Consider the following 24,775-nt stretch of genomic DNA (forward strand, 5'->3'; position numbering starts at 1 on the left):
AGTCTGTATCTCGCTACATGTAGGCTACTGTATCTTTGAATTAGTATTAGATTCTCTTTCTTTTAAGCCTCAGATTCTAAAAGTAGGAATTGGAGTTAGGGTTTTATTTTAGAAACAAATCGTGCTTTTCTTCTGAGGCTTATAGGGGACTAGTAACTACCTTAATGCCTGTGCTTGAGGAGATGATGTTATTGATATGCCCGCGTCCTAACAGTGTCTCATGTTGTTCCATTGTCTACCACTGAGATTCATTACATATCTTAGTCATAATAACTCACCATTGATTACTTTGTTAGGTTTGGATGGCCTGCCCTGTCCACCCATAGACTTAACTACTGGCATACTCTTATAAATATATACTTCGACCACTCCCTTACCTTCAGACTAACATCCTACAAACGGTCTCCCATCTTAAATAGGATACAAGGACGTTTTTTGTCACATGCATATAGTTACTGGAAGTAAGAAATGCAGTGAAATTATGTCTGGTGTCAGCCTATTTGTGCATTTATGGGGTGGGGTAAAAAGTGCAGTAGAAGAGGGGTTTAGTAGATTAAGTGGCAAGGGCTTCATAAGAAAGGTGGGGGGGGGGGGGGCACCAACAAGGAGCACCCAAGAGCAACAGGGGCAAGGAAAAACTCCCTTACCAAGGAAGAAACCTTGGGCAGATCCATGGCTCAAGGGGCTAACCCAACTACCAGGGTTCATGGTGTAAAATGTAATGTTTGTCTGCAACTGTGTTGCATTGCTACCTGTTTTGGCCAGGTCACTCTTGTAAAAGAGATTTTATGTCTCATTGAGTTTTATTCTTTGTTAAATAAAGGTTATTATCATAATAATAGGCTAATGATAAAGGCAAATCAATCATTGTAGGGGTTAACATTCCTCCTACAAGTAAGGCAACCACAGTAAAACTGGCTAAATGATTTCCCCTCCATTTAATTATGGCAACATGGTCCAAAACAACCCCTCACTTGCTTTCAATAAAAATAGAAGCAAACCTTGCTTACATGTCTAGAGTAACCAACGATAGGAGAATGTGCTGGCCCTTTAAGAGTTGTAGCCTACCATTGACCACAGGCGCTCCTCTACTTCCAATGGGAAAGGAGAAAATTGGGAGGCTGCGTAAATGCAGTTCCAGTTGCGAGAAACAGCAACATCAGCCAGACGTTTGGTCTTGTAACACAGTTAAGCTACACATTTGATACTATGTACTTAGGTGAGTTGTGAGCAGCTCTTTGGAGTAGAAGTGGAGAAAGACCCAGAGTGCAATGGAGAGATAGTCAGAAGAACAAGGATGTCCGCGGAAGTGGATGAAAGAATACCCGAGAAGAATGCCATGGCCCCGGAGGATGTGGTTGAAGACCAGCCGTCTTCAGGCGTGGAATGTGGGATTAACAGACCCACCCCACAACGATTTTGTGGAGCTCTTTCCACTCTTCTCGTTATAATCGCCGTACCTCTTCTTGCTGTTGGTTATAAATATTATCAGGATCAGCAGCTCCGGCAGCGTCATGTAAGTTGTCCATCACCAGCCTGCGTTTAGCCTACATGTAAGCCCTCGTGCTAGTTACTTGTGTACAGTTACATTTGTAACATTAATTACAGTAGGAATTTTAAAGCAAACCAGTAATGTTGGCAGTACATCGCCCTGTCTCCGTGGGGAAATGTTACATTGTTCCTTTTATAGGTGACATTCGTGTAGTAGGCTATGCCAGCAGCCCACCACTACTTCAAAGTAACATTAAACACGCCACGTACTTGCTACAAATTGTACCCAGCCCCCGCAATTGTTCTCAGTTCCCAAGTGGTTTATTTGGTGGCGGTGTATTTGCAACCACTGACACAGGCTTGCAGGAGAAGGCAAATGCACTGGGGTCTGTGGATGAGTGGTTTGCCAGAAGCCCTCCATTGTGTAGGGTCGCCTCTGCACGCAGTTCTTTAGTGTGCTACTTAGTCTAACCAATTTCACCGCCCTTTTGGAGTAGGCTAATACTAATTCGATAAATTGGAAAACATGGTGTGCTTTGACATTTGTGTCCCACTTTTGAAAAGGGCGCGTGCCCTATTGAAAGTTGCTGGACCGTGATAAACGTGCAGCAAATGGACACAGTGCTTCTGTTTTTACAATATTCCTTCAGGAACTGGGGTTGAAAGTACTAGGAGCCGACGGCCTCTTTATCTTCAATTCTTTGGACACCGACCATGATTTGTATCTCAGTCCAGAGGAGTTCAAGCCCATAGCCGAAAAGCTCACAGGTAGTGTAGTGGATCACTCAACTCTTTTTAACACATATCCTTTTTTCCCCTCTGTAACCCCATATGATTCAGAAGTCATTCATATTTTGGTTAATTGCAGGAATTGCTCCGCCTTCTGATTATGAGGAAGATGATGTGCCCAGTGATCCTGATGCAGAGACCATTACACTGGAAGCTAAAATGCAGCCCTTGGTGATGGACTCTATGACCAAGAGCAAAGATGGTTTCTTAGGGGTAGGTTAATGAGTTCAATAGTCATTTAAATCTGGCCTATAATACATTGCTATAAATTGTGTTTCCTAAAACAAGTTGTTGTGTGTCAGGTGACTCACAGATCACTGAGCGGGCTCCGCTCATGGCTGGTCCCTGCAGTCCCTTCCAGCACATTCTCAGCCAACCAGTTCAGAGTTTTCTTGCCACCCAAAAACAAGGAGTCTGTGGGTGACACTTGGTGGATCATTCCAAGTGACCTGAACATCTTCACTGGGTATCTGCCAAACAACCGTTACATGCCTCCTCCACCTCGTGGCAAAGAGGTAGGCCTACTTTGTGAGAACATGTGGTCAACTAATCTTCTTTCTTGGCTTTTTTTAGGTTCAGCATTAATGCTTTTGTTGATCATTTCTTTTGCAGGTGTTCATTCACTCTCTTTTGAGTATGTTCCATCCGCGGCCTTTCGTGAAATCCCGCTTTGCTCCACAGGGTGTTGTGGCCTGCGTTAGGGCCGTAAGCGACTTCTACTATGACATTACATTCAGGTGAGGAGGAAAAATGAGGCTTTGTAAGAGCTTTAATATAATAACAATACATTTTATTTATAATGCACTTTTCATCAAAGATCTCAAAGTGCTACAGGTTAGAAACAAAACAAAACTCATAGAACTCACTGAAATACAATGGTTCATTTATACATTGACCCCAATTCTGCATTTATTGGGTCTGAAATCTGTTGAGTCTGGTTCATGTCTTCACTGGCCGACCCTTTTTACCACTGAATAAGAAAAAAATTCACCAAAGACGGCAGTGGTGGCCATGATTATATATTTTTCTGAAAAGTAATTTTGTTCATCTAACCACCCCTCTAAACCCAAACCACACTTTTTTTGTTTATACCACAGAATTCATGCAGAGTTCCAGCTGAATGAAGTCCCAGACTTCCCTTTCTGGTTCACACCAGGACAGTTCACTGGCAACATTATTCTTGCCCGAGATTCTTCCCATGTCCGTGAATTCCATCTTCATGTTCCAAATGACCGGTAAGTCACAGACTTAACCAGTAGAAGCGCATAGATTTTGTACATTATGAGTTCTGACAGGTGTGCTAATTCACAGGTCCCTTAATGTTGACATGGAGTGGTTATATGGAGCCAGTGAGAGCAGTAACATGGAAGTGGATATCGGATACCTACCACAGGTTAGGGGCCTGGCAAACATGACCTGTGTTTTTATTTATCTTTAAGATGTGAAATGTATACAACATGCTGTTGATTTAAAGTATAGATAGAGTATATAGTCTGTAAATTTGTGTGTAACTAAATTGCATTAACTTGACAAAACAAAAAAAATTCAGAAATGCGACTAGTCTGGCACACACTCAAGCACACACATACAGAACAAACTTTGAGATATACAAAACTAAGTGGGGTTGTAACATCCATCTGCTGGGATTGTAAACAGTGAAGCTTTAAAAACTCAGTAAGCCTGAAGGAATTTCAACATATCACTGTAATAACATATAAATGTCAGTAAACTATTGATATATAAATAATTTAACCATCAACACTTTTAGATGGAGCACTTTAATACTCCAGTAATTGTTCAGAGAGGTATTGCAAAAGAGACTTTAAACTGTGTCCTCAGATGGAACTCCAAGCAACAGGGCCATCAATTCCCACTGTCATTCAAGATGAGAATGGCAATGTGATTGACAGTCGCCAAGAGGGAAGTGAGCCTATTCAGTTTGTCTTTGAGGAGATTCACTGGACATCAGAAATCAGCCAGGATGAGGCTGCACAAAACATCGAGGTTACCTTCTACCCTTTCAAGAAGGTATGTTGAAGTTAAATCAACTGCATATTAGAAATGTACTGAAAATAAAAATATATTATTTTCTTTGGTTAAACACTTTACTTGACAGTATCGACATAAGAGTGACATGACACTGTCATGAACGTGTCATAAACAAGTCATAAACGTTTATGACACAAAGCTTCTGTTATTAAGTGCAATTTGGTTTTTGTCATAACAAGTTACGGTTAGGTTTAGGGTTAGGGATAGAGTTAGAGGTTAGGATTAGGGTTAGGATTCATGTGTCATGACAGTGTCATGTGTTCATGACAGTGTCATGTCACTCTTATGTCAATACTGTCAAGTAAAGTTTTACCTTTTCTTTTATCAACATTTAATTTACATTTTAAGACTGGTTTGGCTTTGCATTGCAGTTTTGTGCGCTTCATCAGATGTTGTGCTTTTATCCTGCGTCAGGTTTCATACTTGCCTTTCACTGAGGCCTTCAGCAGAGCCCAGGCAGAGAAGAAACTGGTCCACTCTATTCTTCTCTGGGGGGCTTTGGATGATCAATCCTGCTGAGGTATATAATGGGGCCTTTCTACATATACATCCTTAAAGGGGTGGTTCAGGATTTTGGACATAAGACCTCATTTCCAAGTAAGCAAGTGTGATATTTATCAGTGGAGACCGTTTTCAACACGTTTCATCCAGTCCTTGTAATTGCAGAGTTCGCAGGTGCTAGGCTAGCGCAAGTCAACGGTATGTGCTAGCCTGCCACTAAAGACAGTCTTACCCACTCCAAAGTACACCCGAGGCAAATTCCAGACAATCGATGTAAATGTCTGTGTTGATAGAATAGTGTAAGAAATACAACTACCCTCGCATCGCGTTGCAATAGTTATACTTTGGTCCCTGAAGTTGGTAGTAGTCATTTTGCATCTCAGCAGCGGACTGATATTACCAAGGCTACTACTAAGTATCCCCATTGGAGTACGCTTTACTGTTTACTTTTCGGCGCAGTACTACTAACCGGAGCAAGTATAATTCCGTCGTGGTAAGAAACAAGTCCCTCAAAATGTAATGCGATCGTTGAAATGCAAGGATAGAATAACGTTAGAAATAACAGTATCAATACAGACATTTACATCGATAGTCTGGCGTTATAATTTATTTGCCTCGGGTGTACTGTGGAGTGGATAAGACTGTTTTTAGTGGCAGGCTAGCACATACCGTTGACTTGCGCTAACCTAGCACCTGCGAACTCTGCAATTAGAAGGACTGGATGAAACGTGTTGAAAACGGTCTCCACTGAAAAATATCACACTTGCTTACTTGGAAATGAGGTCTTATGTCCAAAATCCTGAACCACCCCTTTAAGATATTTACATCACTTTCTAAGTCAGCCATTAGTTACACTACAGATGTTATACAATGATACTGATTGTTATACACATGTACTGAGTTGATATTACTGTTTTGGAATTACCCATATTAGATTTAGATCAGATTCTGTGCACCAAACATTTAAACCTATTGAACCCATATACTGTATCTTCCTCTTTCTTGTTCTTATTACAGGTTCGGGGCGAACTCTCCGGGAGACAGTCCTGGAAAGTTCGCCCGTTTTGGCTCTGCTCAACCAGAGCTTTGTCAGCAGCTGGTCGCTAGTCAAGGAGCTGGAGGACCTGCAAGTATGTACAATCTTATGACAGGCCCTTGAAGATATGCAACCAGGCTTGGAATTTCACCATTCTGGGGGCAAGGCCACTTGGCCTTCAGTTGGGCATATTTGGTGGGGGGCACAAAGGCCACATGTCAGGGCACCAAGGCCAAAGTTAACTATACAGTAGTAGGCTATAAAAATGATCAAAGTTGTATTTAGCCTATTCACTGCAGTAGACCTGCATCACTGTATGAAACATAACAAAAACATGAAACATGACATATTACATAGAACTGTAAATCATCTGATCATCTAATATTTACAGATATCTAGGCTATATTTAACATTTATTTTATATTTGGCCTGTTATGAAATCATGTATAGAACAATTTAAGCACAGCTTAGCTTTAAGAAACTCAAATAGCCTAGATGCATGCTTAGCATTTTGTGATCATTAAGGCTACTTTCACAAACTTTTAGTCAGCTGTCCTATGATTTACCAATAGCTAGGCGATATTTGTAACATTTATTTTGTATTTGGCCCGTTATGAAATCATGTGGAACAATTTAAACACATTGTAAAACTTAAAGCCCAAATTTGGAGACATCCATGCATGTCGAAATTTACTGCAAATTCAAAACTGGATTACTCTGGAACGGCTAACTGTAGCCTACAGGGGACTGCTTTACACCTTTGTGTTCGGTAAGGTCTGCTGTTTATTCTGATATATGGTTTGTCGTGTGTTAAAAGAAGGCTTTGTGAAGTATTCCACTGAGATGAATGGGTAGGGAGATCATGGACGTAAAACCTTCAGTAGAATGTATGATTAAATTGAATTATATTATTTACTTTTCTCGCGAACCGTTCAACACAGCAATTATCGGCTAACATTGTTTAAAAGCTGAGAAAAAGCTCTTTCATGTGATACTTGTGATGTCTGTGTGATGAGTAGGCTACTTCGCGAGTAGTTCAACTGAGAAGAATGGGTGAATTTGGACGCACTTTCTTTCTTGCGCTGTCACTTTCTCCACTGCGTAAAATACTAAATTAATTTGCGCTGTGAATGCTAGATTATTTTGACATGCCACAGGCTAAATAAAAATCGCTATTAGTAGGACGCAAAGCAGAATATTGAAAGAAGGGGATACCAAGGCCACTGTGGCCTGTAAACCTCTGATTTTCAAAGGGGCATCACGGTCAACTCATGGGGCAACGACGGCCATGGCCGTCGTGAAATTCCTACCCTGAATGCAACTGTAGCTGAAGACAATTTAGCTGCATAATTTATTGCTGGTATTTTTTTTTTGCTACCAGTGGAATATAAAATAGTTTAAATCAATTAGTACTAACTTGCCGTGCCAACAGATTTGTCTGGTGAATTTAGCTCTGTAATTTGTCTTCCCCTCTCAGGCTGATGAGAATAATCCGGTTTTAAGTCAGCAGGCCCGTTTACACTTGGAGAAGTATAACTTCCCAGTGGAGATGATGGTGGCATTGCCTAATGGTACAGTGGTGAGTAATTAAACTGCCCATTTACTCACAGTGGTGTTTTTTTGCATGTTCAAGTTTTGTAATATATATCCATAAGTAAAATGTAAAATTTGCAAAATGTGTAATACATCACCAAATGCAGTATTAGATTCTGTGGTATACGATTGAGCTTTGGTAGATAGAAACACCTCTTTCATGTCATGTTCTAGGTCCATCATATAAATGCCAATACCTTTCTGGATCAGACATCTATGAAGCCAGAAGAAGATGAAGCTCCATTCAGCTTCTCTGCTGGTTTTGAAGATCCTTCAACCTCTACGTACATTCGCTTCCTTCAAGAAGGACTGGAGAAAGCAAAGCTGTATCTGGAATCTTAAAACCGTGTCATACAGACCATGTCTATGGGGGTGGGGAAGAAAAGAGGGTGAAGGAGAGGAACATGATCACAAGTGACTTAATTACAGGAAGACTGGCCTCCATCTGAGAGCACGGAAGTACTAAATCAAAGATAAGGCTCAAAGAATGCTCCAAACCTTCAGAGTTAAGGCATGTCACACTTCTGCCTGAGAAAACCTTTTGCCTGTGAACAGTTCAGAGGCACTCCCAATGGGTTGGAGAGGGGCTGTTTTTATATCCAGCCATTAAATATACGGCCAAGTTAACCTTTAGGAATCTCACATTTTATAGACCAGTCAAACGACTATGCAGTACTTCAATCTAATCCCTGGACATGGACAATTATCTCTTGCTCAAAATAATTTACGCTTTCTGCTATTAATGTTTTTTTTTACCTCTAAAAGGCAACTAATACAAGCAACCAGTACTATTATTTGTAGGCTTAATAGTTGTGCAGTATTTGAAGGTACATTTTGTGGCATGTGTACATGGTAGTGAGTCTAGACAAAACTGGTGCAGGGGAGAGTGACTGCTTTCTGAGCTTGAACTGTTTGTGACGGCTTGGCCCGAAAGCCCCAAATGGGTGGGGCCCAGCCTGATGTCTTTGTTGAAGCTGAGGAAGGCGGCAATCTCCCTTAGTCCCGAGAGAGTCATCCGTCAGTACAGGAGAGCAATGCAAATTCTTGTTGTCCAACACACTCCATAGGGGACAGCTTAATGATTAACCATGCCAATCCATATGACATTTTCTACAATAAAAGGACAAGCTTAAGGCTATACTTAAACCAAAGATGAATAATACAGTGTAGAGTGAAATACTTAAAAAAAGGTTGTAACAACTGTTTTTAAAGTTATACATGTGTACATCTTATGCCAAGTCTGCTTTTGGAAAGGAATGTACATTTATGTTACCTTTTTATGACATCTGGTTTCACAATTGCCAGAAAAATCTTTGGACAAACATTTGCTGCCAAGTGTTTCTTGGATGTGTTTTCTGTCTGAATTATGTTGTGTGGGCACGAGAACAAAACTGTGGTGTTTCTCCCACACAAAGAGAGGCCCACGAACAGACATGAGAAAATGTGCCCTGAATAAATGTTGACGTTTTCAAGCGTAACCTCAAGAGTGTGCTTCAGACTGCTGTAAGCCAGAGAGGGTGAGGGGCTTAACGGAGTAGAGGGATTTTAGAGTCAATTTATAACCACTGTCCAGTTTATTTATTCTGTACCAAGTGAGCAGGAATCAGAGGGTGACTAATGCAAGCCAACAGTCGTACATTAAGAATGGGAGATTATAAGGCTCTTGTTAGTGGCGGAGGTCCCAAAGAATGAAAGATTTTTTTTCCCATGGTTTCCTTAGGATTTAACATGTACGCTAGTGTATGTGCAAAATGGACAATGAGGCCAGTTGTTGTATCACTGAAGTTCAAGTGTGGCACAAATAGAGCAGGAGCATGCAATCGTCTGTTAATGTTCACACAGAAACCAACATCTTCCTTATTATATACAATATTATCCAGTGCTGATATTGTCTCGAGTCAAAGTTGTTTACTAAGGCTGTGTTGTCAGTTCAGAATCAAAAACCAGACCTGCTTCTTAGTCAAGAGAAGCAACCTCACCTACTGTATACCAGACCATCTCCAGGGCAATCTGGCCATTCACACCTTTGCAATGTTCCTTTTGAGTAGGAGGCATAATATAGTTAATTCTCATAAATATTGGAATCTATTCACCTTGACAACAGCAAGCAAAAGTGTGAATTTTGCATGAGATGACTATGGATCAGAGGAGGAAAGCATCCATGAAGGATGCCCTCAGCCTTCATGTCAAGTGTCTTTTTCTTGTGAGAGCATCAGTCAAAAGACGTTGTGTCCTCATCCAGGCGATCAAAAGGATGAAGTAGAATGCCCTCAGCAGAAGGTCCACACTTCTAGCTCTATGACGTGGAAGTCCCCGGTCTCCGACAGGCAGCAGTTATTAAACGTATAACAGGGGCTACTTCTGCCCAGGTAGAGGGTCTCGTCCAGCCAAAGACCAAAATGTCCGCTGGGGGATTGAAAAATATCACATATTGATGCAAAAACCAAAAAAACAACCCAACTAAACTTTAAAACGTTTTACATTTTAACCCAACTAAAATTTAAAACGTTCAAAAAAGTTATATACCTTCCTCCACCAATGGCAAAGGAATCCAGGTCACCTTTGATGAAGAATGAGTTTTCCCCAGTCCACTTGAAACACTACATTGAGATGGGAAGCACAGCAGGAGATACATAACATTACCAAATTGTGAACTTGCATTTCAAGTGAGATAATCATAATCATACATTAACACTGTTGTTTGAGGATATTAAGTTAGCTAAGTTTTTGGCTTTTACTTCAAAATGAGGGAATTACATAACACAGTCAATGTCTATATAATGAGTAAACGCACTTTAAACCTAGGGTGTAACAAGAAAAGAAACGTCTCGCCGGTGCCATAAAATTTGTCACTCGGTCTCAGGGGATGAGAGAGAAAACTGCCAAACATCTGCAACACAAAAACAAAACATGACGTGAGCCAACAAAACAATTTTTAACTGAAAACCCCTCAGGGGAAACTCCTAACTGAACACAAACAGAAACACAAATCAAGCACAGCTGATGTTCACAACCCTTTATTTATAAACTAATACAAAAACACACACACAACTGAACCTGAGGTCCTGAAACCAGGTCATTATTTTCTGTTCCTCATACATGACAGCTGGTCCAAACATCACAAGGTCCACTATGGAGACAGAGAGAAGGATCACCTGATCATTGGAGTCCTTGATGACGATGAGGACTGGTGAGTCTGTGCCACTTAGTTTCCTGTAGAGGGACTTGAGACTGGCACCATGGCGCGATGTGCTGTAGGCTAGGTGCCACGTGTGCCCCACGGTCCGAGGGGGCAGTTCACTGGCAAGCTGCAAGAGGAAAAGATACATTCATCCTCCAGAGGGTTAACGACAGCCCTGGACTACAAGTACATATGTTCTGGGTTACATCAAGAGGTCTGATAGTTAACCAGGAGTGAAGTGTGTTAAGGACAAGCTCTGTGAATAGGGTTTACAGATTAAGGCGTACATAAATCATTGCCACTAGGTTTAAACTGAAAGTTTGTTTTTCCAGTCTTCCAGTCTTACTACGCAAAGGTGAACCACTCGTTGTCTTTCTCTCGCCACCGTGCACCAACCTCTCTGACATGTGAAGCCTGCAGAATGCGGCTCTGTTCCACAATCTCACGCAGTCCCTCAGGCTCCTTGTCCAGAACTACTGGACCTCGAACTCCTCCATCCTCTACAGAGACCATCTGTGAAAAGAACAGAGCATATCAAATCCAACCCCGCCACACACACACACACACCCAAACACTCACGCACACATGACAACCAGCCACATGGCCAGAATTCCATTCTGTTTGCACAACACTGCACCACGCCAGACCTCACCACCCCACTATGTCACTTGTTTTTCTCCAAGACCACTAATTACATTAAAACACTGCATTTCTGCCATCATCTGACACCCAAAACGGAGTGACTCACCTCCCAGTCTTCCCCAGTGCGGCTGTCTGTGCGTAAGCCCTCCTCCTCATCTTCCTCCTCCTCTCTCTCTGCGTCAGCTCTGTCGTCCACCAGGACAAAGTCCTCTTCGTCCCGCTCCTCCTCGTCACCCCCACCCTCCAGTAAACACAGGTCCGGCCTGCACTGGCTCAGGTATGCATAGAGCTCATCAGAGCTACAGTGAAAAGCACAGAGGGAAAAGGCTCAGTCTTCTCACAGTTGCTCATACATCAGACACCAGACACTGATACTTGTTTGAGAAGAAATGAAACTTGAAATTGAAAAACATGGCTGAAGATATGGAAAATGGCAATACTTTCAAATGTAGCGAGAAACACACAGTAGTGTTGTGTGTGCATATGTTGTGAAATGTGGCCATGTGCATATTTTGCGCAAAAGAGGTAATGGATGATAGCAGTTGGGTTAGTCACCTCTCCTGGGAGAGAGTAAACCATGAATCCCTCTGCGGTGGAGTTTTGGACTTTCTGATCTCCAGGCCTTTCTTCCTCCGCAAGGGCTGTTGGTGTCTGAACCGCACAAACATCAGCTTTCCCATGTTATCTGATAAGGGTCTAGAGCCTTAGCAAAGATAGAAAAGGAATGATAGTGAGTACCTTTATTCTCAAAGTCACACCATAGACAACCCAAAAATGTAACCAGTCAAAAGAGTATTACTTGGCTTGTTAAGAGTAATATCTTTATAGCATAGGTTTAAGAACAGTTTCCTAACTACGATTAAATTAGGAGTCCTTGAAAGTTACTAGCAGAGATCTTGTACAAAATCACCTGCTCTTTGGTTCTTCAGACACTGCTGTTCTGGCTTGTCTCTGAGGGAAACCTCTTTTCTGGCCCTCTCCTTCCCACCGCAGCAGAAGGTGGCGGCAGCACCACTCAGCACGGCCGCTCCCAGTGGCTCGGTCGCCTGCAGGGTTAGCTCCTCTAGTGGACTCCCCTCCACCTCCAGCTGCCGCTCCGCCTCGGCCATGTCCAGGCTCTCGCTGGTCCCCTCCTCCTTGCTCTCCTGACCAATCCCCAGCGCCAGCCTAAAGTCAGCAGTCAGCGAAGACACCTGGGTAGGGATGGCCTCTCCCTTTGGCTGAGGGGCAGTGCTCTGCACCTCCCCATGATGAGTCTCGACAGCAATCTTATCACATTTACTCTTCTTTCTCTTCCCTTTCCATCTATGATAGTAAATTAAAATATGGTATAAAATAATAATAATAATAATAATTATAATAATATATTTTTTAAAGGTGACATAGAATGGATGTATTTACCTTATTCCCTGATGTTTACATAAAAGATATGCAATTTTGGCCTGTCAAAAACATCCTCTTGCTATTTCCTCATGCTATTTTACAACCCTGCAATTAGAATGGGATAAAAAATGGCCCATTTTTGCATATATCTAGTACACCCTTATGGTTATCTGGCACCCATATGAAAAATTAAGTGAGCTTTACGCTGATTGATGGGCTTGCAGTCAAAGACCGTTCACAATAGGCTCAAACAACTTTTTTCTGAGCCAAGGTAAAAACAGTTTTCCATTCTATGTCATGTTTAAAATATTTATCATGTGATTATTTATCATTTCATTTCAGTTCAGGTCAGTTTAGATTCCCAACAGCCACAGAAACAGTCACAGAAATTCATATTCACACTATACAGTCATTATGGAGGTACATGACGCATACATAAATCTCAAAAGCTTCCCAAGACTGGCTGTGATTCGGATCTCTGTGGGCTGTCGGTACGAACCTCTGTGTTGAGTCGTTAAAGTGCACGTGTGAGATGTCAGAGTAGAAGGAGACTGAGGCCAGACTGTCCACAGCACAGGAGAGCACATACTCCTCACACCCATGCTCGATCACCAGTGGGTGAGTCTTGCAAGGGTCAAAGAAGATCTTATTGGTTGTCACCAGCAGGATTCCCGACACAACACCCTGTGAGAAGAGAGGATGTCAGAGGCTCAGATTTGTATACAGCACCAAATAATCAAGAGCATCCATTAAGAGGTGCATTTCCAAAAGTAGCTTTGTACTACGAGCACTGCAGCTGAGAGCTTTTAGAATTACATTTAAAGGTGCTGTCCAAGCTCTGTAAATGGAAAAACAAAGTGGCTCTGAACAAGCCTTAAGTTACTCCAGTCAATCTTCAGGAGCATGGAAGGGAGGGATGCAATTTGATTGACTGTTGATCTCAACCGTCATCAACTTTTCACCAGATTGTAGGACCTAACTTTCAGCAATACACCTAGCACCACAAGCCTTTGGACAGTTCTTCAAATGTTCTTGATTCACGTTATGACATCGTTTCCCTACCTTGGGGTCAGGACCCCATGTGGGGTTGCCTGAAACTCAAATGGGGTCGGTTGAGATATTGGGTATCTTACAATTGACCAGTACATTACATAAAAATATATGAAAACCTTCATGATATCCAAGTTAAGTAACTAATTGGATCCTTAATTACAATCTATCTATGTAAACATAAACTTAGACATCCATGAGATCATCATGGGTAATAATGCTTGTTCAACGTTCCAAACAAAGTAGCAAAACAACCAGGCGAGTTAGTGAAACAAATGAATTAGGACATTTAGGGAAATATACCGCTCTCAACTGGATGTAAGAGATGGGATGAGATGCACTCTCTCTCACATGTTGTGAATGATTGGGGTCGCCAACGTTGTGTGACATCAAAATAGGGTCACCTGCCAAAAAAGGTTGGGAACCCCTGCTTTATGACATTGTAAAAGTGTGGCACACTTACTTTGCGATCAGTGATGTAGCGGGTGCACAGCTTAAGGTACTGCATGGAGGTGGGCCCCTCTCCTTGGGAGCACTCTGGGGGGAGAGCCAGCAGACAAAGCTCCCCATCGGGCATCGGCACGGCCTCCACATCCTGGAAAAAAAATATATTCTCTATACTCTATTCTCTAATGCGGGGATAAACTGACTCGACACATTTCCATAAAGCTGGGTGGCTATGCATGCATATATTTTGGATAAAATTAGTGCTGCCCATTTGCAGAGTACATTAATCGATCAAGACTCTCCAAAACAAGACTGCTGAGACAGGCTGTGCTGACAGGCTTTTTTCCATTCTGTACTGAGTCTGACACAGGCTTTGTTTAAAGTCCATTTCCTTCCCCTTTTTTTCCATGAATGCGGTGAATGAAAAGCCAGACAGAAGCTAATCTTCTGGGAAATAATCTGAGTCTTTTTTCACCTGAACCACCGCTGGCGGATTTCCGGACAATTCTTACCAGGAGCTTGTCGTACTCCGCGTCCGTGGACGGAGAGACGGGGGTCACGCAGGAGGAGGCAGTGCCCGAGGGAGGAGGGTCCACTGCCAGATCCAGGTCCCGGTGAGAGTGGCGCTCAGACTGCGCTGCCTGGAAGGCTGAGCCGCGGGCAGACGGCCTGTTCTCAGGAACACAGAGCTGCCGGAGGAGAGTAGAGCGAAGAGACGTCATGACCCGCAACAACTCCTGGACAGGCTGTCTGACATACAGTATTCTACCTCCCACCACTGTTCCCAGCCACACCTACATCCTCTTTTCTCTCTCTCTCTCTCTCTCTCTCTCTCTCTCTCTCTCTCTCTCTCTCTGTCTCTCTGAAGCCTTTCTCTGGCGTATTTACAAGGTTGGGTTGGGTTGAGGACTGATTTACAAGCTAATGCAAATGTGCATGAGGGCTGGTGGTAGCCATTGGTAGAGCAGAGTTTATGGAGTTTCACTTCCACAGTTTTAATCATTACCACTAGCAAAGAAGAAGAAAAAAAGAGAAAAAAATCCATGATAAAAATAAACAAGAAATTGTTCCTTATTAAAGTGGTAGTGTGTGAGTGACAATGACATAAATTCATATGACATAAAGGGCTTGCCACACCTTTCACCATGTTAACAGAAACTTGACATAGTGACTGAACAAAAGATGGATTAGGTTAAACATTGTTTTACGCCTATTGACAAATGTTGCCAGTCCTTTTGCTACGCTTCATCATTTCCACAAGCTTCAAAATAAACTTAAATAAACACTCAGGCCAGAGGAGGCGGTGTAACCGATTATGAGTCATGGTCAAATGCTCAGACCCAACAATCACTCTTTCACAATATAGTTGTATAGCAATATAGTGTACTGGCTACATGTGCTGATAAAACATACTCCTGTACTACTGAAGGTCAGGTTGTCTGATAGAAGAAGCTAGAGTAAATATATGCACGTGGTAATGAAGTTGGAGGGTCCAGATTTGTTCTTACTTGTGAGGGGGTAAAAGTGGAGGTCGGAGGCTCGCTCTCTTCTGTCATCACGCTCAGGACATTAGAACTACACTGAGAGGCAACGCTGAACACGGTATCCTCAAGCTGGACCTGCTCACAAGCATAGGATTGGGGTCAACAGTAGTATCCTCACATAAACATAATGTAAGTGCATCAACGTTTGCTGTTGTTGTTAGAAATAACTTTTGCTAATATGTATAACTATGTAATGAATGTTCAAACCATGATTCTGATGTTACCCTAGAACAGTGTTTTTCAACCACTGTGCCAGGGCACACTAGTGTGCCGTGAGAGATCATCAGGTGTGCCGCAGAAAACAACAATTAAATTAGATATAGTCACCTACAAATGAAACAGAGGGCGCTTGTTTTATTGAGCAGGTCTTGCATAGAAGCCATAATAAGGCCATATCTTGAAATTTTAGGCTATGGTATGTTTATTTTTTCTTCACACAGGATGTTAGTGTGCCGTGGGACATTTTAAGTGTCAAAAGTGTGCCGTGGCACAAAAAAGGTTGAAAAACACTGCCCTAGAATATCCTATCTTATGTCTTAATTCAATGTACCACTCATACAATGGACACCTGGCCTCAAATATCTGAATATGATACTGAATAAGAATAATACAGATCATGAAGATGTAACATTTTGAATAATGGCATAATGTAACATACTAATTCTTGAGTAATTACAGTTTTATACATTTTTTTACAATCATACAAGATTCCATCTGGGACTGTTATTGACAGATGGACCAATTGCCCTAAATAATGCCCAAGCCCAAATTAAGTCAATTTGAAGAGGAACAAATTCCTTCATTATCACTCACAAATGGATGATTGTTTGTGAGCATATCTAAACTAATAATTTGGCTAGTGTATGTGGCTTTTACCCAAGTGATACATGTAGGTAAGTTATTTTCACCAACACATTTACTCCAGTTTGGTGAATATCCCACTTAACTGTTCGCCTGGAAATCCAGAACCAAATCTAGAAAGATTTAGGGTCAGGCTATAAGTAATAAAAATGGCCCGACTCGATGGGCGGCACCCAGCATGCATTTGCAAATTGTGCTCTTGGGAGAACTCTGGATTTCCAGGGTATAGTATGGGGAATTGTGTTATTTTAGGAACGATTCATATAGATTTTTGCAACTGGTGTTTTTTTACTTGCTAGGACCCCATTGAATACAAAACAACCTGTTTCCAATTTTTTTCTTCATTTTCAGTGCCAAAATTCAAGATGGCGGACAATATATGCAGAAAAATAATATAAAGGCTTAAAGTGGTCAACTTTTTGATAAATATACACCTAATAAGGTAGACAAGTGAGATACAGACTATTTTCAAAAGATGTATTGCATCATTTGCCAAAAAATTTGGAGAAAAAATGGAAAAAAAGAGAAAAAAATCTGCATCTTGTTTCATTATTGAAGAGTTCAACAAAACATTGTCATTGTCACTCAAGTATTTATCCTCACCACTGTCACTGTCTTTTTAATATTGGTGTACATCTCCTCAGAGCCTTCACACCTGCAAAGTTGTGTGAATGGTAAGTTGTTACTCTTGCAAGAACACCTTATACTGCATTGGCTGGCAAGACAACAACACTTCACAATTTCCACACTAGCCTCTGGTGCTGGTGGAAGTTTTGACAGAACAGGAGCCCATTGCCCATCAACAATTTGTCTCCATCCCAGTGATAGTGAGTCAAGAATCTTTGGAGCAGGCACTGTATCTTGTATCTACTGTATCTACACATGTCTCATGGCGCTTTACAGAGTGTTAAACATTCAGACAGAGCCCATGAGTAACAGGGGCGAGGAAAAACTCCCAAGAATGGGAGAAACATATAGGATGAAACCTCAAGCAAATCCACGACTCAAGGGCTTGACCCATCTGCCTGGGGTCAGTTACAGGACAGTAAGGTCTATATACAGAGAATAGAACATGGTATTTAGAGCCACCTGAGGTATATATTACAAAGTGGTTAGATGGTTACATAACCAGTATGATAATGCATGAATCCTATTTAGTGTTAAGTTGAAATAGTCCAGTGTAGGGGATGAATTGTCCATAGGAATTAGGAGTTGTCATCGGGCAAATAGTGGGTCGCTAGGCTGCGCAGGCAGGAATCCGAGCATGGGGACAGCAATAGGCGATGGTAGGGCAATCATAGGGATGGGATTTCCCTAGTTCCCGAGTTTTTCCACTCCCTGGTTGGGTTTTAGAGTTTTAAACATGTTCCACCGAAGGGCTTTAGCTGTTTGAAAACCATGTTTTGAGGAGCTGACACACAAATTTCTCACATCCAGCTAACACGTCTAGAGATGGATGAGGACCTACTACAAGCCTACAAAGTGTGTTAATGACACCATCATGACTTGATTGACTTGAAACAGAAACCTTTCCTTTCCCACGGGATAAACGGTAAATGGCGGGACAAACGGTTGACTTTCAATTTCCTGATGGGATAGGATACAATAGGATACCCGATAGGTCCACCGACTCTATACACGATGTGATTGCCCTGAGCGAAGTTTGTTTTTTCCACCTCACAAGCCAACGGAGAGTTGCTATACTACCCTGACTGCAAATTACATTTACTGCCGCTAGGGTGCGTCAAGATTTCTAGGCTGTATCTTTTGTCGACGTTCTCCAGTGCCCATGATAATGAGACTGTCTTTGTTGATGTCTGGTACCCTGCGAAGGGCAAGCACCAAGACATCTGTGTGACATGTAGATATATGGGGTTTTGCCAAAATGACTTACTGCTACTGCCACCTTTGTGTGTGTGAACTGTGACTGGCAGTTTACATAGTTCAACAGCTTTATGACCAAGGTAGAGGATGAGGTTGGCTTTGGTTTCCTTCGATCCCAGGAAAGCTTTAAAGTCTTTGATTGGTGTAGAGTCTTGTATTTTGTATCCCTTATCATGTGCTTTTCCCATTGTATGGACCTGTCTCGTCCTGTCTTTCATGTAGTTTGTGATGGTATAGTTGTTAAATAATAAGTATATGTCATTGTAGCCTCGTGCCTCACTTTCAACATTTTCAAAGAAGCATTCTGCCAGATCTTGCCAACAGTTTATGTCACTTTTCCTGACAACCATCTCCTGCACAACAGCCATGCCATCTATTAAGATGCTATCCAATGTGTTTGTTAATTGCACTGAGCTACTCTCTGTAGATTGTTCAGAGGATGCTGTTTCTGAAACCAGTCACAATTCATGGATGAAGGCAGACTTAGCTGTAGTGGGCAGCATTAGGCTTGCATATAATCAACACATTCATATGTTCCCACAATTTCCTGCAAGTCCTGTTAACAGAATTATTGAAGACCAAAGAGCTCATTGTGGACTTCAGGAAGTCTAAAGCTAGCACACACACCCATTCTCATCAATGAGACTGAAGTGGAGTGTATCACCAGCTTCAGATTTCTGGGTGTCCACATCTCTTGGACCTCTCTTGGACCCTCAACACCTCTACCCTGATCAAGAAGGCTTACCAGCATCTCTTCTATCTGAGGAGGCTAAAGAAGGTCCACTGGCCTCCTCAGATCCTGGTGAACTTCTACCCCTGCACCATCAGGGCAAGCGATGCTTGCATAAGGCGCACAGCAGGTTCAGAGGAAGCTTCTTTCCTGCAGCTGAAGTCTAGCTCTCCATCCCAGTGACAACCAACCAACTAAGCCCCCCCCCCCCCCCACCCACCCCTGTCCAATGCCTCCTTGCCTGTCCCTGTTGAAGGGGCCACGACCATGGCAACCTTGACAGGGACAACAAGGAGGCAAATCCCCCCCCCCCCCTCCCAATGTATGTTGTTCATACATTGTTCACATTACATAGCCATATTTATTCTGCTCTTATAAGGTAACTGCTAATACACTGCACATATTTATATTACTCTAAACCTCTCTAGTTTATATAAATCAACTGTATACTACTGTCTACACTGCACTATATTTCTTGACCTGTCTATGCACCACCTGTCTATACTTTGTATATCACATTGCACTTTTCTCCTTTTTTGCACTTCTGGTTAGACGCAAACCACATTTCGTTGTCTTCATACTTGTACTCTGCAATGACAATAAAGTTGAATCTAATCTACTCTAATCTAATCTATTGGGGTGAGTGCAGAACATTACTTTAATTCAAATGATTATTAGGTTATGTGAAGGAAACTTTTAAATCAGTCAATGTGTTTTTCCGGGTATGCCAATAAATAGCATAATGGTGGTTACACCCATCACTGGTTGATAATCATGACATCTCATGTCACCCATGGTCATATTTATTACCTAAGTCATTCAATTTTATTAGAAAATGTATGTATATAATGATAATACCTAACATATATCCATTTAAAAAGGCGATTATTTGCAATTTTTGGTGATATATCCGCCATCTTGGATTTTGGACCTGTGCAGTCCGGGAAAAGATTGGAAACAGGTAGCTTTGCAAACTATAGGGTCTGAAGAAGTGAAAAAACATAATTTGCAAAAATCTATATGAAATGTTCCAAACACCTTTTTTTGCTACATATCGCCCTGCACTAGTACTTAACTGTTGAGATAAAAAGGTTTCATGTTTTTAACTCACTGCTGAAGTTTTTCAGGGGTTTGCCTGTTGGAACTTACTCAAGTCCACTATAACCCCCTGATGCGCACAATGCTACAAATGTTTTGTAAAACAAAACCCATAATTTACAACATATAAATGATAACAGATGGCTTCTCTGTGTTCAACTCTATCCAATCAACACAGTTCCAAATCAGCACACGCTCTATATTACACTGATGGTGGTAGAAGGAAATATTTCACCACAAAGAACATTACTGAGTTATCATACCCTTTGAGGGGGCCTCAGTATCAGTTACATAAGTCATATAGAGACATAGTAAGACATGGTATTTTTCACCTACTAGCACAATTTTATTAATATCTAGGGCAAGTGAACTTATTTAGCTTATCAATGACATAAACTCACTTAAAGTAACTACATATGAGCTATTAGATTTACTATGTATTAATCCAACAGCTCACCTGCATATTTAGTACTAATTCATGATGAATCTATCACTCAGTATACAGTATATACAATACAAAACTGAACATGATATGGTAAAGGATAAGGTTTCTTTTACCAGTGCCTTCTTGTGTAATGCTCTCCTGTCAAAGGCATTGTGAATTTTTAGAAATAGATGGTGTATGTCCATGATTGGAAATCAATGTCTTCCTTTTTAAGTCCTTAAAGAACATACTGCGTGTCTCTGACCCTTGATCAAGTTCCCTGTTAGAACCTTTTGATCCCTGCATGATGTAACAAGTACAACTGCCAGTAATATTTCTGGTGTTTGCTATTTCTTATCTTAAGGGTGGGAAATCCTAGCAAGTGGGAGTGGACAGTACAAGCTCGACAAAGCACACAACTGACCGTGTCGGTGTCCTTACTGTCAGCTCCCTCTGCTGTCTTGGTTCCCACTTTTTCTGGCATCAGGGCAGCCTCTGGGACAGCAAAGTGCAGAAACATTGTAGTACATGAGCAAGGTCTGTTTATTCCCACTATGCTACTGCTGTGCTACTTTTCTCTACCCGGATCCTCTGTTGTGATCCCTATGGGCTGAATGCTTTTGGCTGAATGACTACATGTCTCACTAGGCTTGCCTTTCTTCTATTTGGCCTGCTCTTGATTTTAACCAGGTAAACTGACATGGACTGCTGCCCAGGCACATGAAAGACATTATGAATGTTTGAATGTTATACTGTAAAGGTATTGAAACTCCCACAGGAGCCAATAACTTTCAACAAGGCCGTACTTGTCTTAAAGAAGCTCTGTGCCACAATTTTAGCAAAAATGACCTTAATTATGTTGAGAGTCGTTCTGATGGTTCTCCAACACTTTTTGGGTCGTTTGGTGGGTGCTTCGTCTCCCCTTAGTGCTTCTCCGCGGAAAAACCGAATATGCAACTTTCTGGTCACGGTCCGAACAAATCCGGATGTGACTCAGCGGAAGTATCCAATCGCGCCTCGAAAATGTAGTCAGATTGTAGTTTCTAAGAAGACTGCAAAACGGACTCCGACTTGGCTTTGTTGCTGTTGAAATTGTAAGTAGCCTACCCTTGGGTGAACTTCGTTTTTGTAATGTGGTTTGATAGTCTCTTGAACAATGTGTTTGCTCGACCGTTTTATTGTGAGCCCTGTATGTGTTTAGCTTGGTTTCTTGATGGCTAGCTCGCTAGCTAGTGGGGGGTTAGCGTAGCAGTCACTTGCTACCGAAGCTGCAGGGGGAGCTATGTCGTGAAAAATGCGAGCCCAAATCAGGCGAAGAAGCAGCGAAGGAATAACCAGACCTGCATAGGGCTTCTTTAAGAGGTACACTGACACAGAATTAAGTCCTTCTTCCTAGAGATGTTTCATCAGTATCAAAACCTTAAAACAAACAGTATTTTCTATCCAGTATATTAATGAACTGTGCTCTTTTTCTTTTACTATTCTTTTCCATAGTATTCAATTCAGTAATTATTTCTGGGATCCATGTTATTACATATTTATGTCATAATAAACAAGAGTCACATGTTTCTGTTGATTGTGTAAAAGTGTGTGTGTGTGTGTGTGTGTGTGTGTGTGTGTGTGTGTGTGTGGTGTGTGTGTGTGTGTGTGTGTGTGTGTATGTGGGTGTGTGTGGGTGTGTGTGTGGATGTGTGTGTGTGCCTGTGTATTAAAGAGCAGATTTTCCAGTCTGTGTTATCTCCAGCATCAGCCCCACAACAATGCATTCAGTCCTCTCGTGTTTTCATGATTAATAACACAGATTATTACACACATCCTCAACTCATGTTCTCACATGCAACTGGTCTTCTATAAATGCAGTGTACACTAAAAATGCACATCATTAGAAGGGAGATAAGTGCTTTGAGAAAATCAATAGATACTATGCTCACATCTGCAACTTTGCCCACTCTCAAAAGGAGCTCCCCTTTTTCCCAGTCTCTCATCCTCACCTACCATTGAGATAGTACTGCCGCAGACAGGGGTTTCGGATGAAGGGAACATGGTGGGACGGCGCTCCAGTATCTTTGTGTGCAGCTGTGTGCCTGGTCTGTCTGGGTGGCCTTGTCTGGGCCTGTGCTCCACTGGATGCTGATTCCCAGGGTCCTGCGATGAACCCAGGAGGCTGGCTGACACCGGCAGGAAGCTTGGACCCCAACCTGAGACCAAACGGCAACAAATTAAGTCAACACTCTTAAGTTCATCAGCCTATAAACCTCACAGATGCCTCACTGGCTGCGGAGACTCTGCTCCCCCGTGAATGAGCATCAACACCCCTTATGCTGTATAGGTCAATGTCCTCATTTGAATGCTGCCTCCATGCAAATGAGCTAAAGCATCAGTGGACTGAAAGAGAAAGTCCAGAGGTCAAAACTGACTCGGGCACTTTTCTTTTGGGCCTAATCCAGAGTTACTGCACAGTTAATGGGAAATCAATCCTAATGCTAATGCTTTAGGCTCCTGAACACAGAGGTCTGTGTGTCTGGCACTGAGAAGTAAGGCAAACACTGAACCATTTTTAATTCTTCAATAGGGACTACATGTGTGAAAACATTTCATGGTGCATGCATACACACACAGAAAGAGAGAGAGGGTGAGAGAGAGAGAAGAAAGGACTAGTGTTCTCTCTATGGCCACTAAGAAACTGCACCGAGCAGCTCTGCTTTGACACTCTCAACCTAAAAGGGAACATAAAAATATACAGACCCCCCCCCCCCCCCCTTGAAACACTACTGCAGTTGCTACCTACACACATTTAGCAAGAATATATTGCTTATTGCTTATTTACTAGTCATGCATGTTGTTTAATTAAGCAGTCATCACCTGCTCTTGACATTCCCAAAGTAGCCGGCCCTAGTTTTATCCTTTGGCTGTCGTCGATCCATCATCCATGAAAAAGGTCTAGGCCAGGGCTGGTATGGGCTGCTTATATGTTCAGCACAGGTGAGTTAAAAGCTCTCAGCAGGCATCCCTCTTCTTCTTCATCTCTACCCATCTTTCCTTTGTTATGTGTAATGTAGCTGAAAACAAGAGACAGGATATATGGGATATCACAGAGTAAACTGCTGTCTACTAAACCTATCCTTGACCAATCCAGCTTGCATGTCCACACTTCCGTGAAATCATTAAGTGCACTAAGATATACATAACTGACTCAATCCTAACTCAGTGCTAACGTTACTCTAGCCACTGTTTAATTGACTTTCCCTTTCCCAGAAAGCATCTTCTCAGTCATGACAGAATTATGTGACCAAGTCTGTTCTGTAACTGTTATTCATCTCCCCAGTGTAATTGACTGTAGTATGTATCATTATAGTAACTATAATATAGTCCAATAATTTGAAAACAAAAAAATCAATTAGGACGTTATAAAACGTTACAGCACCACGAAATTCAAAGTTAGCCAGCTATGTCGTCTACTGCGACGACGTAGCTAGCATGTCCAAGCAGAAATTCCCACGGTCAGACCTGGTGCATTAGAGTAGCCTCAAATCACGTAGACATTTCAATCATGGGCCTTTCAATCAATATTGTCATCTCTCTTTACAACGTCATATTTCCTTTAACATGCAAACAGACCTGTTTATTCAATGCCCCAAATGTTGGTATGTACCCCGTTCTCCCGAGTCAGAGATTTGCATCACATCGCGCTACTGAAATTGACAGTGTTGGGGATAAAACTGAGAATTACGTTCACTGACCTTATGCTTTATTCAAAGTGTTCTTCTGTCACAGATGCCATTATATGCCCCATGTTGTGGTGTTTTGAGACAATTTTTAATAGCCTAACGTTAGCCGTCTGCACTGCAGACTAAGTTCAGTAGACAGACAGACTCCGCCCTAACCCTATGATCATCATCATCTGTGGTTAAAGACACCGCACACACATTTTGCAAGCCTGTGCTTCTCCAGCGCTGCACGCTCGAAGTTACTATAACTGTAAAGATTAAAACCCTGGTGTACCACACAGGTTCTAACACTAATTAGACCAAATGAAAATCACCAGACATTGTTTGTGTTGATAAAACTATTT

General features: G+C 41.9%; 2 protein-coding genes across 3 annotated transcripts; one reads left to right on the forward strand and one right to left on the reverse strand.

The window, feature by feature from the left end:
* The first annotated feature begins 1,120 nt into the window (after positions 1-1,120).
* Positions 1,121-8,937, forward strand: selenon (selenoprotein N). The gene is made up of 12 exons (XM_076299318.1): positions 1,121-1,516; positions 2,142-2,259; positions 2,360-2,493; positions 2,583-2,795; positions 2,893-3,017; positions 3,378-3,515; positions 3,592-3,673; positions 4,120-4,308; positions 4,744-4,849; positions 5,848-5,960; positions 7,344-7,445; positions 7,634-8,937. The coding sequence occupies exons 1-12, from the start codon at positions 1,298-1,300 to the stop codon at positions 7,799-7,801; spliced, it is 1,707 nt and encodes a 568-aa protein (XP_076155433.1). The 5' UTR covers positions 1,121-1,297; the 3' UTR covers positions 7,802-8,937.
* A 17-nt stretch (positions 8,938-8,954) lies between these two features.
* On the reverse strand, positions 8,955-24,575 carry LOC143138882 (oxidation resistance protein 1). Of its 2 annotated transcripts, XM_076299315.1 has the most exons (16): positions 24,444-24,575; positions 23,566-23,762; positions 22,699-22,901; positions 21,128-21,198; positions 15,671-15,781; positions 14,675-14,851; positions 14,179-14,310; positions 13,165-13,349; positions 12,193-12,587; positions 11,838-11,985; positions 11,389-11,581; positions 11,037-11,153; positions 10,615-10,767; positions 10,254-10,349; positions 9,986-10,059; positions 8,955-9,865 (listed from the first exon to the last, which is right to left on the reverse strand). In XM_076299315.1, the coding sequence occupies exons 2-16, from the start codon at positions 23,628-23,630 to the stop codon at positions 9,730-9,732; spliced, it is 2,256 nt and encodes a 751-aa protein (XP_076155430.1). In that variant the 5' UTR covers positions 23,631-23,762; positions 24,444-24,575; the 3' UTR covers positions 8,955-9,729. The 2 variants fall into 2 exon arrangements, with proteins under 2 accessions (XP_076155430.1, XP_076155431.1); XM_076299316.1 differs by lacking the exon at positions 15,671-15,781.
* Positions 24,576-24,775: the final 200 nt, after the last annotated feature.

Source organism: Alosa pseudoharengus, unplaced genomic scaffold (assembly GCF_046254945.1).
Source record: "Alosa pseudoharengus isolate Yale_2024_CS ecotype anadromous, Long Island Sound unplaced genomic scaffold, YU_APseudo_1.1 YU_APseudo_1.1_scf_22, whole genome shotgun sequence".
NCBI lineage: Eukaryota > Metazoa > Chordata > Actinopteri > Clupeiformes > Clupeidae > Alosa > Alosa pseudoharengus.